The 13,905-nt window shown below is 44.3% G+C and overlaps 1 protein-coding gene across 2 annotated transcripts in view; it reads left to right on the top strand.

Moving 5' to 3' along the window:
- The first annotated feature begins 1,123 nt into the window (after positions 1-1,123).
- The window catches only part of LOC120048043 (E3 ubiquitin-protein ligase RNF130-like), a 69,070-nt gene continuing 56,288 nt past the window's right edge, over positions 1,124-13,905 (top strand). For both annotated transcript variants that reach the window (XM_038993723.1, XM_038993722.1), the window contains exons 1-2: positions 1,124-1,256; positions 1,818-2,279. In XM_038993723.1, coding sequence (XP_038849651.1) covers positions 2,012-2,279 — 268 coding nt within the window. In that variant the 5' untranslated portion in view covers positions 1,124-1,256; positions 1,818-2,011. The remainder of the gene's footprint in view (positions 1,257-1,817; positions 2,280-13,905) is intronic.

Here is a 13,905-nt window from a genome sequence, read left to right on the forward strand (position 1 = left end):
AGCAGGTCTCTCCAGTGCCGCACGGATTTAGTGACAGGAGCAAGCCCGAGCGACATGTATCAATTAGCTTGTCACTGAGCCCCGGGTGGCCGCGGGCTCTCTTCTTACCAAAGGTAAGCCGATCCCTCAATGTAGCCACCTGCCTGGTCTAAGGGGAGACAATTTACTCTCTCCTCTCCTTTTCTGTTGCCAGACTCCCCCTCTCCTCCTCTACCACACTCTCCCTCTCTCCTGTCCTCCTCCACCACACTCTCCCTTTCCTCCTCCCCATCAGTCCCCCTCTCCTATCCTCCTCTGCCAGAATCCCTCTCTCCCTCATCCTCCCACGTCCTTCCTCCTAGTCATGATTTTAATAATGGATGAAAGTCTGTACACTGGCCATGGACTGGAGAGACTCATCTCAAACTCCCCCGCGTCATCCTGAGGCTACTGTTGGCTGTTAGTTTAAAATCGACTGGCTTTTGTGCAGAGCACAGCACAGGTGGGAAAATACAAGAGCCTGTCAACAATGGATAGAGCGGAACCAGAGGGTATAGTGGCAAATGGACAAAGCAGTGGAACACCAAGGGAAGCCATTTTGTGTTCAGATTGGAACAGTGTAACACACACACACACTGTGTGTGAAGGGGATCCATAAGCTTTGAGCAGGTGCTCGTTGTCTGGATGATTGTCATGTCCTATGGTCCCTTTTCCCCGAAATTGGTCTTGGTGAAAACACTGTCATAAAATCCCAAAATTCACAAGCAAAATTGATTAGGCTACATAAAGAGATCTTTATAGCTTAGTTTGGTTTTGATAGCATAAACCTGTCACTGCAGGATAGTGACATATTGGTTCCTCTAATCAATAAGACTATAGCCTACCAGTTTAGAACATGTCTTGAAAACGTTTTACCTAATTGACTGCCTACAGTTGGATATGAGGGACACTGTGACCGAACCACGCTTTATCAGTAGGCTATCATTTATTAAATAACGGTACCATTAATGTTGACAGGTGGGGTGATTGTAAGGCTATCTACAGGTGGCCGTCTTTTCAGATATTGAGAACGTTGGCGTGTTGGTTGGCCTACAAGCGCAGCTGTCGTCCTCTTCTAAGTCGCGCTGCGCTTGCGCTGTGTGGATCCAGAAGGGAAAGACCAGAGAGTGAAACGCATTATCGTTGTTTTGATGGCAAGGGCCACTGAACGTTCATAATAATAAAGCAAGTCAAGAGGTTTTGTATCAATATCGTTTTGGTTCGAGGAAATGGAGAAGGTAGGTACCGCGTCATGGCTTTCGAAGCTGTGAATCAATGCGAAAAAATTCGAACATTAGTGGCTCCGAGCAAAGGTAGCTCGCAATCATTGGCACGCTATTGTGAACACAAATCAGTAATGACAGCTGTTCACTTGTGGCAATAATACACAGCTGTAACGTTTGCATATTTTAGAAAGACATTGCCACTCAGACAGCGTGCCGGCTATTGAAAATCTGGATACGGTCTATAGGCTTTTCATAACCTTCTAATTTTAATGCATAGGCTATGTATTTGTTTTCGGGATAGCCTGCTAAGTACTCGAACGATATACATGCGCATTATAGTTGACATTAATATAGAGCCTATGATATTCAAGTGAAGGGCTCTCCTTAGGTTTTCATGCGATAAAAGGTTACATGTATTGTCTTGTAATATTAAGCAATTGACAGCAAATAGGAAAACTATAACATAAGGATATAGTCTACATCTGCCCAAAGCCATTTAATTTCATTATTTCAGCTTGTCTCCCTACAGTTCTAATGTGCGCTTTCATTATTAATTATTTTTTCGTTCCAAAGGAAGTGTAGGCTACACATGTATTGGAATAAGAAAACTGTGTGAAGAGCACAGCATGCTTTTATGACGGGACGCCACACGGAAGACGCCGAGCCCCTGTCTTTTTTTTTTTGGTGGAGGGGAATCGTTGGAGTGGTTCGATTCCCTGAATAACAGCTTGGATGTAAAGGGGACATTACAGTAAGACATTCCGAAGATGCCCAAGAGGTGGACCACAGCAACGCCATGCAGCTATCTCCCGGTCGTCTTGTTGGTGCTCGTTCTGCCCAGATGTATACTGTCGATCCGTGCTGACAAAACCATCAGCAAGGAAGATCATGTTAGTGCTACGGTCAATGCCACCGTACTTGACTCCAAAGGCAATCCTAAGCAAATTCTAACCAAGGACGATGGCATGTACGGCCAGAATTCACCGAAAGTGGACGCGAAAGGAATCGTGATTGCACCTGCACCGAATCATGGAGGTAGGTTGGCACAAGTGTGCAACTCTTGCTGCTTATGCACAGCAGACAATTCAAATAATTTTTTCACTAATTGGTCTTTTGACCAATCAGCTCTGTGATAAGAATTTGGCTGACTGTGTAAACGCATCCATTGTAGCCTATCTTTTACCGGCAGTGATGCATCATTGCATGCATGTTAAAATGTATGGTATTAATGCATGCATTACTTTTTGTACTCCATTAATGTATTTTTGAGTGATATTGAGGAATTGCCTTGTACTCAAGGTGTCAATAATACTACCCACACACACACACACTTTGCTTCTAAGTGAAACCTGTTCCCATAAAATGTTCAAGTTCCAGACATTGCATCTGTGTAATCTTCAACATCAGTGTGTGAATGAGAGGGAAATCATTTTCATACAGAGACCCTTTACGTGTTATATTTTCTAAAAGCCTTTTATAACCTCTAACATCTTATATAACACTAATTTAAAAAACTAGAGGTCAAGGTATGAGTTTGTCAAGCAATTGTATCTATAAAAACATCTGAACTATTTGACTCTGCTAGTGACACACACAGTAAACCAGACAGATGCAGTGCCTCTCCAAATGACACACAGTAACAAACTACTGTGATGTTAAGGATCCCTTTTGAAGGGCCTTCTACCAAATTGCTGCTGGATTAATTTAATAAATTCCCAATTGTTTGGGCAATATTTTCCTGTTATTTCAAGATGCAATATTATCACTCTCTTTCTTCAGTAGTCGCATTTCCCCTCCCGCCCCTGTTATGGGGCCACGGGTTGGAAATAGACTATGTTTCTGCAAAGCTAAACTAATTTCTCAGAATATCAAAATACATCTCTGACATGGACTACTTCCTGGAGATTTTCATTCACATTCTATTTTGTTCTGAACCGAGCACTACCTCCTTTTCAAGATTTGCAAACAGTGGTAACTTTTCTGTTCAAATTTTATCCTGTACGCTCACATTGGCTTTTTGGCTCTCCTTGCTGTGCAAACTCATATTTACCCCATTTCCCTAAGCCGCTTGTTTGAGTGCCTTCGGGCTAATCTGGCTGTGGTAAACAGACTGGACAGGCTGGATACAGCTGTCCTGTGTCTTTTCCTCAGCTTTCGGTAAGCACTAAACAGCAGCGTCCCCTAAATACCCTTTCCTAGGGCGTAACAGTTCTGAGGAGGCTCTGAAGGACTTGTGAGGGCTCGGCTTGTTGGGGAATCTGAGAAACACTCAGAAGGGTGGTTGGGGGCCATTTGGTTATGCTTGTTATTTACAACCATAACTTCATATTCCACCCCTTACATAGCAGGCCAAATGGCCCCCAAATGGCTTCTTGTGTGTTTGTGTGACTGCATTACTGAGCATAATTTCCCCCTATAGCTATGAACATTGTGTACTCTCTTTTGGTCCACTTCTCCCCTACTCCAACAACCATTAACCAGGTCTCTAAGCTACTGTAGTAGAACATTACATAGTGGGTAACTTAAACGTTTTAGCTGAATCATCCTGGTCCTTAGACTGTATTGCAGCGATAAGCCAATGGGGATGTACTATGTCAGTAATGCCACCGATGGGGGGCCATATCATCTTTCTGGCGTCGTAGGTGTGAACCTACGATCTTCACCGATCCTCTACGTCTGTCAAAGGAAGAAAGAGAGGAAGCAAGTAAACATCAGTAAAACTGTTTCTACCTTTTTGTTCTTGGTATAAGGACTTTGTTCTGAACAGTTTTTGTCTTGCTTGTTCACAAAGAACAAAAGGATACCCTTTGAAAGGTTTTACTCGTCCCTTTGGAGGATGATATGGAACACGATAGGTGTGTAGTTGCTATGGAAACTGAAGTGGCCAGATAAGCAGCACTACGGTTGCCATCCCTGTTGTGGGCAGAAGGCACCTTTTGATTCGTCCTAAGTGTATTATCAAACTTCAGTATGGGCAGCCTAAAGTGAGTTACAACGCTCCTGTTCTTGTAATGTCCGAACGTTTTATCAAGAACTTCATTGGTTGAAATCTGATTTGACGTAGATTAGCCTTGTGTCCTAGACTCTGCCTTGTTTTTGGTGTCGCTCGGGTTGACGACCAATCACCTAGTTTCCTTTGTCTGCTGCTGGTGCCGTAGTGGCAGTTTGGCCTTGGGGGAGTGGTGTGACCTGTGCTACAACCCTGCCAGCGAAAGTCAAACCGCCAACCCCAAACTCGGTCAGGCAAAGTGGAACGCCAACAGCATGTTAACAACCATATGACCAAAGGAAGGGCTAATGTTCACCAAAGTAACAAATGGACTTGTTTGTATGACTTGGGCCATAGTTACTTGGGAGATCCCTGTTGTAGTGTATTACATCAAAGGAGAAGTGCTATTAGTCATGGTAAGGTTCTTCAAAGTTATTTATATAGCCCTTCTTACATCAGCTGATATTCTTCTGTTGAAGGGGTTACTGGACTGAAATAAAATTGGTTTCCCCGCTGGCCGCACTCTGCGAGTGCCGTACAGGAGTCCGTTACTCTGCTTGCTCCATTGCGTCTGTACATAGGCGAGCAGGAACACTACCCTGTTTTTGGTCTTTCTTCAATTCAATAGGTCTGACAGAAATCAATCTCTTAGCACCACACATGTACCTGACTCGATGGAATTATCATCAGCACTCCATTTGATTTCAAGGATGTCGCATGGCTGTTGACTCTAAAACACCATGCTTTGGCAGTCACCTGCATTCCATTTGACACTTGTGTTTGTATAGCTGACGAAATGAGAAAGAAATGACTTAGGATAAGGTAGAAGTTGCCTGTGTAACATTTTATTCTAATGTAGCCTTTTCCTCAGTATGAGACTACAGCATCAAGCCTCTTTGGCCACCCACCTTCACTTCTATCTATCCAACAATCCATCCACCTGATTTTGCAGAGTCACTAGTGCTAGGTGTGTTGCAGGCCCTTGGCTTCCAAATACTGTGCTCAAATTTTTTCGACTGCTATTCTAAGAAATTTAACACGTTCTACACCAGGACCCAATATTGTAAGGACCTCATAACAATGGCAAATATATTGCTGCAGTGGCTGCCAGCTGTCGCTTCAATGGAGGACATGAATAGAAATGGAAACAAAATCCTGGCTTCATCAAAGACTCTGACTCTGGAGTCTTGGCAGAATCAGAGCACCTATAAAGTACAACTACTCTCTTCGCATTGACCTTTCTTTGTCTGTAGCCTTTGAACCTTGACCCTTAGTTGTGCCTAGGACATTTTAATTCAAACTACGCTCTGCTGATATTTTGAACCTTGAACTCTTTCTTTGCTCTTTTACTGTCAAATTACTCAAGGTGAGGTGTCAAACCAATCGTATCCGTTTAATTCAGTTCTCTTTTTATATTAGGAAAGTTTTTTTAAATATCTTGTAACATTCTCACATAACCTTTTTATAGCCCCTTAATTAAAATGGTTTATTATACCAAGTGTGAGTACCGGTAGTACTTCAGGAGAGAAGTAAAAACATGATCTACAGCCTCCTCCAGATTCAGGGCCTCTTGGAACATAAACCAGTTGATTTAGCACTTCCTGCCTTTCCATCTATGGCTCTATGTCTGTCTGGCTGTGGAACTGTAGGACTGAGGCGGAAGGCATATGGTGGGGAGATCAAACGATCAGAACCAAAGCTGTTCTGAGCCCTTCGGCGAACCATAAAGATGAGCAGTCCCTCGGATGAATCCTTGCCTTGCTTCTTCTCTCCCATTCTCTCCTATGCTCCATTTACTTCGACTAGTCTCTCCTCACCACATGTCTGACTCAGCAGCCAATGAGAAATCATTCCAAAAACTAGCCAACCTATCAAGACATTCAGCATCCCACTAACACCCAAACAGAATTAAGACCGAGCAGCCTTGTCAGATGGATGGAGGCCTGTCGTAAAAAATACTTGGCCAACAAGACCATGTGTCAATGGAAACCCTGTTATGCCATTGCGTAGTTGCCGAGCCCAGGGATTTGACGTGCTTGAGTGAGCACACATGGTGGTAAATGACCCTGGCAATGCGTGGCTCTGTGGGATGTTGGCTAATTAGCCCCACCCCAGGCCATGGACGACCAACTCTCCCTAGCTACTGGGAAGAAGGAAGGACAACTGTCGGCTTGCCCAGTTATTTGTACTGTCCTTACAGGCTGTCACACTTGAAATTGTGCACAGCAACTGATGGCCAAGGCCGGCCCACTCGTTAGGCAGGATTAGGAGTCAGATTGAATAGGGTGTCATTTTCTGAGCTAAACTGACCAAGACGCACCTCCAACAACACACAAAACCTCACATAATTCTGCCCAAGTGACAATTTCTCTCAACCAGTGGCATATGGGCTTTTTAGGTGAGCGCTGATGCCGCCTTGTGACACGCAGTGCTCATTCGGTTAGACGGGGGCGCAAAATATTTCACTTACCCATTCCCAGCGTGCCTCTCCAGGGTGCTGTTGTAGAGACGCATCGCTGCGGCGCTCCACCAATGTGCCGTCATAAAAATCATCTAACATAAACCATGTAGCAGATACTCTTTCTACCATATCCTGTCTGTGGCCTTTTCTGCAGCCTGTAGGCTGGCGATACAATGTAATGAGACAGACACTTTTTACATCATGCAGGTTTCTCCGATCAAATAGTCTAACCTAAATGGCACCCAATCAAATAAAAAATGTGCTGACATGTTAACAAACATATCCTAAAAACAGGAGAGTTAAAAGTAAAATGGACAATATGGAATGGACAATCAGGCTGCTCACAACTGCTGTCCAGGAGTTTCATTCTGTGGGCTAAATTGTCATGATCAATGGTTTCAAGTTTGTAAATGTAAATTTTTGACTAGCTGATCTTAGCAAAAAATTAAATCCTTTGCATGTCCTGCTATGTAAACACATTACAAATAGGCTCAGGTTAACTCCAGAGGAAGGCCCCAAAAATTGTCAAAGACTCCAGCCACCCAAGTCAGACTGTTTGTTCTCTCTGCTACCTCACGGCAAGCGGTACCGGAGCACCAAGTCTGGGAACAAAAGGCTCCTTAATAGCTTCTACGCCAAGCCATAAGACTGCTGAATAGCTAATCAAATGGCTAACTGGACTATTTGCATTGACCCTCTTATTTTATTACTGTTTGCACAGGCTCGATGTACACTCACTGGACTCTAACCACACATACTACATTGACACTCCAACACACACACACACGGACACACACACTTGCATATTGACGCCATACACACACACTCACATTCCTTCACACTCTTCACATACGCTGCTGCTACTCTCTGTTTATTATCTATGCCTAATCACTTTACCCCTACCTACATGTACATATTACCTCGACTAACCCGTACCCCTGCACATTCACTCAGTACCGGTACCCCTTGTATATAGCCTCATTATTGTTATTTTATTGTGTTACTATTTTTCCTTTCTGGTAGCAAAGGTTTCTTACTTACTTTTTAATAACTCTGCATTGTTGTTTAAAGGCTGGTAATTAAGCTTTTCATTACAACACCTGTTGTAATCGGCGCATGCGACCAATAACATTTTATTTGACAAAGATCGGTAGCTGATATTCAGAGCTTAAATAGCCAAAATGATTAGTCACAGGAATCAGGACCAGTAAAGCCAATGCAATGGCCTGTTTTACAAATGGTGGGGCTAACACATGGATAGGCATTCATACAATTCTATTGCAGGCCTACCTTCCAGTAAGGATGTATTTTTTTGGTCCTGTCCAGACCAGCAGTCTTTGTTGGAGCATTCCAGACCAGCAATGACTTCCACAGACATTTGCTTTTGGTTCGGTCTGGACCAGCCTTGATTTGACCCAAACCTAGATGTCTATGTATGGTTCAGATTTTGTCTGTTCTGGACCGGCCTTGATTTGGTCTAAATATAGACGTCTAGAAATGACGTCTTTTCAACTTTCATTTAAACCTGATTTAAACATCCAGAAAATATGCATTTTCAACGTTTCAAATTTTTGTTAATTCAGAACTGAAAATGAACCTTATCCAGAAAATACAGATTTTATTTTTGCAGGGCAGCAATATTTTTGTCTCACCTAGGGTGGCAGAATAGCCAGGACCTGCTTATAGCTGTACTACTGTATGCCTTGTGAACTTTCTCTCAGTATCACTATATCTACTGAATCGCACAATTAACATTCAAAAGGAATTTGGGTGGTAACATGTAATATTGTAATACCATACAACATACACTCTGATCAGGGCAGGGCAAAATAGGACAAACAGAGGATTTTAGTCAGTGGTGACCATTGACAACCTTGGTAGTGGTGTTCCATCCAGTGTTCTGTTATTAGACTGCAGTGTATTATTTCCATTGTGTGCTGCGAGCTATGGCTCGGTGTATGTGAGTGAGGGAAGCCCTGGAGCAGATGGAGGGAGAGCGCAGTCTCCTAAGCCCTCAGTGATGATGACGGATGGGACATTTTTGATTGGCGGAAGGGTGGTGAGTCGAACAGAACGCTCCATCCGCATTATTAAGGAGAAAATGTGCCGTTAAATGACCTCGGCCCCATCAGCCTAGCCACAGAGACAAGATGAATGTAAGCACAAAGGGCAGCAGCATGCACTCTCTGTCATAACGGCATCTCTCTGGAGTTTTACTGGGGTTTTACTGTACTGTACATTTGGTAATGTTGGTATATTGAATAAGTCCCAATTGGTTGTCTGTGGTAGGGTGGATGCCACGTGCCCTGCACAATTCAGACTTTTGTTAGCCTTTGTTATTTGATCATTTGATTTGATTTATTTGGATCCCCATTAGCCAATGTCAATGGCGACAGCTAGTCTTACTGGGGTTCGACATATAACGAAAAATACATTACAGACAAGATTTTACAATTTACGTACATTTTAAAAACATGAACATGTAGTGTGTGTGTGCATCTACCAGTTACACATGTCAGTACATACACACAACAGGTAGGTCACATTGGGGGGAGGTGTTGTGCCCTGAGGTGTTGCTTTATTATAATTTTTTAAACCATGACTTTACTTGTACAGGATGATGCCCAAGGGATTGACATTCATGACAGAATTCCACTCACTCACTCACCAGCATCTTTATTACTGTCCATAATTTTGAATATAAGGTTATTTGAGGGAATAAGTAGGCTATAATAACCTTCCCTTGACCCTGTCCTTAAGAGGGCGTCTATATAATTCCTGTGTGAGATTGTTACTTCACAGCAGGTGAGTCAGATGAGCTTATGTAATATGTTTCCCAGCACCAGTCCTCGAGTACCTCCAACCGCACACATTTTTGTTGGAGTTGTTGGGGGTACTCAAGCACTGGAGTTGGGAAACACTGTATGACATCAAAGTTTTAGAGCTTTCTTGGTTGAAAAACTAATCTGGGAAAGATACAGTATGTTCACTAATAGCCCAATTCGTACGTGACTAAAAATGTGTCAAATTGCAGGAAATGAACTCGACAACAGAGAGAAAAAAATGTCAGTTTTAAAGAGTGAGGTCGCTAATGTCACGTTCTGACCATAGTTCTTGTGTGTTTTGCTTGTTTTAGTGTTGGTCAGGATGTGAGCTGGGTGGGCATTCTATGTTGTGTGTCTAGTTTGTCTGTTTCTATGTTTGGCCTAATATGGTTCTCAATCAGAGGCAGATGTTTTGTGTTGTCTCTGATTGGGAATCATATATAGGTGGCTTGTTTTGTGTTGGGGTTTGTGGGTGGTTGTTTCCTGTCTCTGTGTTTTTCTCTGCACCAGATAGGGCTGTTTCGGTTTGCCACGTTTGTTATTTTGTTAGTTGTAAGTGTTCACAGTTTTCGTCTTGTTTATTAAAGTCATGTTGAACACGAGCTACGCTGCGTCTTGGTCCGATACCTGTTACACCCTCTCTTCTCGTGAAGAGAGGGAAGGCTGCCGTTACAGCTAAAATGTTTTGCTCGCAAGATGGGCTCTGTATGGATGTGGGTACGCAGATCCACGAGCCACTGTGGCACTATTTTTATGGCCCCCACCCACATCAGTTTTAGAGCTTTCTTGGTTGAAAAACTCATTATAGTATGTTCACTAAAAGCCCTATTCATACGAGACTAGTATTACTATAGAACGTTCGTTATGTGATTATTACCCCAGCATGTCCATTTTGCAGTGGTCGATTGGGATGGGATGAGTTTTCCCAAACTGTCCTTGTAATTCTTTTTTTTCCTCATTCAAAATTATGACAGAAGCCTGGAGGCTCCTTTAGGTGTGAAGATATTTCATATGTCTAGGGATAGCCTAATGGCCTTCAGTTTGGAGAAAGTCAAAATAATAATGTGTGTCAATACTTTTAAAAGAGAAGTATGGCAAGTTGATATGACAAACAGATCCTTCATCTGTAGGCTACATGCATAGCACTTTGTTTTAAGCATCAATTTGTTCCCATTTTCTTGCCCAAACTGGATGCAGCACCTGTTTTAAACTCTGTAATATCCCTCAAAACACAAGGATGACGATTCACACGGTATACGTATTATCAGGGTACCTGGGAGTTTGCTGAAAAACTAACATGGCCGATTCGGGCAGGACTAAACAACAGATGTGGTGATTTGTGCTTGGTCATACTTAAGACACCTCTGAAATGGCTGTTGAGATACTTCTGCAAAACCCCAGTCTAGGTTTCAGTTTAACACCACTGCATTTCACAACATCCCACGTTTTGATCGTTTCACTTTGAGGTTAGCTTTGCAACGCTGTGATGTTCAGTACACAGGTGTCCTTCCTCCTAAACGCCGCTCTCGCTGTATTGTATATATGCCATCATGCCAAGCAAATAGAAGTGAGATGTCAAAGAGGAACAGGTGCTTTCGTGACATCAAACCCCACCAACATCTCGCTAACGGTTGGCGCCATGCACCGTGTAAAGTGTTGTTGATTCTCGCCACGATACCAGCAGCAGTTTTCCTGTGTTATCGGGTCAGATTCAAGCTTCCTGTTGTTCTCCCAACTGCATAGTGCAACATTGCTCTGAGTCACCCCACAACTCTTCTTCTGATTTAATATCTCACCCAAGAAGGCGCTTCAGGAACAACATTCTAAATTGCAGCGTAACGCTCAGATATTAGTAGGAATGAAAATGACCCTGTTGAAAACGTCAGCATTGTCTTTGTAGTGATGTGCACTATAAATGGTGGTTTCCAGTCTGTTTTTCAAGGCCCTTTGCTATAAGGGCTATTGCAAATGCTCTGTTGTTTCCGCTGAGACATTACCATACATACATGTAGGGTTTTTAAGCCTGAGAACTAGGCCACGCCTCCAGTGGTTGAATCTCTATGGAGTCAGCTTATTAGTAAGCCGATTGCCAATTGGCCAATCAGTTCAAATGTTGGTCAACTCATTTCATATTAACTTACCTCAGGTGAAAAGAATAAAGAGGTCTTCATAATTTCAAGCAGCAATACTCTGCTCATTGATTACCCAGAGTGCCTGTGGGTGTTCAATTCACATCTTTCCACTATAGCCCATGTCCCAAATTTAGAATGCCAATGATGATTAAAACAAACTCTGTGACCCTTAATTACTGTCTAGCCATTTAATGAGTATTGATGGCAGCGTAGGCATCTGGGATACCGTTCACCCTCAGGCACTCTGGGTAATCATCATTATGCTCTGTGTTTGTCATACTGTGTGTGTGTCGTGCACGCAAGTGATTTACTTGCAACTTTTCTGTGGTATATTGCAAGCCTTTTATTTGATCCCATCACTTCATATGAGATGGAATACTGTGCTCCCTCCATCTCTTTGAACAGTAAGCCAACTTCATAATTTTCACAGTCAGGGTGGCTTAGCCATCTAATGTCAGCCCTGACATTGATACAGTATGGAGCATTGTGTGTGGATGGGTCTGTGCTTGTCCTGTGCGCATGCCCCAACTGCCAATTCCAATGCCTCGAAGGCAGACCCTAACTGTCACTACTAAGCGCCAAAACCATCAAATGCAGCCAAAACCATCAAATGCAGCCAAAACCATCAAATGCAGCCAAAACCATCAAATGCAGCCAAAACCATCAAATGTAGCTAAAAACATCACATTTTGCTAAAACCCGGCCTAATCAATATGTGCAAATGATTGGAGCGCTGAGAAAAACTGTTCAACAATGTGGTAAAGTCATTTTTCCCTGGAAGGGTTGCGACTACTGCTACTACTACCGCTGCTACTGCTACTACTACCGCTGCTACTGCTACCCCTGCTACTACTACTGCCACTGCTACTGCTACCCCTGCTACTACTACTACTACCGCTACTACCACTGCTGCCGCTGCTACTGCTACCCCTGCTACTACTACTGCTACTACCACTGCTGCCGCTGCTACTGCTACCCCTGCTACTACTACTGCTACTACCACTGCTGCCGCTGCTACTGCTACCCCTGCTACTGCTACCGCTGCTACTGCTACCGCTGCTACTACTACCGCTACTACCACTGCTGCCGCTGCTACTGCTACCCCTGCTGCTGCTACTACTACTACTACCGCTGCTGCTGCTGCTACTACTACTACTACTACTACCACTGCTGCTGCTACCCCTGCTGCTACTACTACCACTGCTGCTGCTACCCCTGCTGCTACTACTACCGCTGCTGCTGCTACCCCTGCTGCTACTACTACCGCTGCTACTGCTACCCCTGCTGCTGCTGCTACTACTACTGCTACTGCTACCCCTGCTGCTGCTACTACTACTACCGCTGCTGCTGCTACCCCTGCTGCTGCTACTACTACTACTACTACCACTGCTGCTGCTACCCCTGCTGCTACTACTACTACTACTACTACCGCTGCTACTGATACCCCTGCTGCTGCTACTACTACTACTACCGCTGCTGCTGCTACCGCTGCTGCTACTACTACTACTACTACTACCGCTGCTGCTGCTACCCCTGCTGCTACTACTACCGCTGCTGCTGCTCCCGCTGCTGCTGCTGCTACTACTACTGCTACCCCTGCTGCTGCTGCTACTACTACTACCGCTGCTACTGCTACCGCTGCTGCTGCCGCTACTACTACTACCGCTGCTGCTGCTGCTACTACTACTACTACTACTACCGCTGCTGCTGCTACCGCTGCTGCTGCTGCTACTACTACCGCTGCTACTGCTACTACTACCCCTGCTGCTACTACTACTGCTACCCCTGCTGCTACTACTACTACTAGTACTACCGCTGCTGCTGCTACCCCTGCTGCTACTGCTACCCCTGCTGCTACTGCTACCCCTGCGGCTACTGCTACCCCTGCGGCTACTGCTACCCCTGCGGCTGCTACTACTACCCCTGCTCCTACTACTACTACTATCGCTGCTGCTGCTACCCCTGCTACTACTACTACTTTTCTGTGAAATGCGTACTTACGAGCCCTTTCCCAACAATGCAGAGTTCAAAAGTAAGACATTTGCTTTAAAAAAATATATGTTTTATTGTTTTACTAATTCCAAGACTAGGGCCACCGAGTGGCGCAGTGGTCTAAGGCACTGCATCACAGTGCTGGCTGTGCTACTAGAAATCCTGGTTCGAGTCCAGGCTCTGTCGCAGCCGGCCGCGACCGGGAGACACATTTGGCCCAGCGTCGTCCGAGTTAGGGGAGGGTTTGGCCGGCAGGAATGTC

This window comes from Salvelinus namaycush, chromosome 5, assembly GCF_016432855.1.
Source record: "Salvelinus namaycush isolate Seneca chromosome 5, SaNama_1.0, whole genome shotgun sequence".
In the NCBI taxonomy this organism is placed as follows: Eukaryota; Metazoa; Chordata; class Actinopteri; order Salmoniformes; family Salmonidae; genus Salvelinus; species Salvelinus namaycush.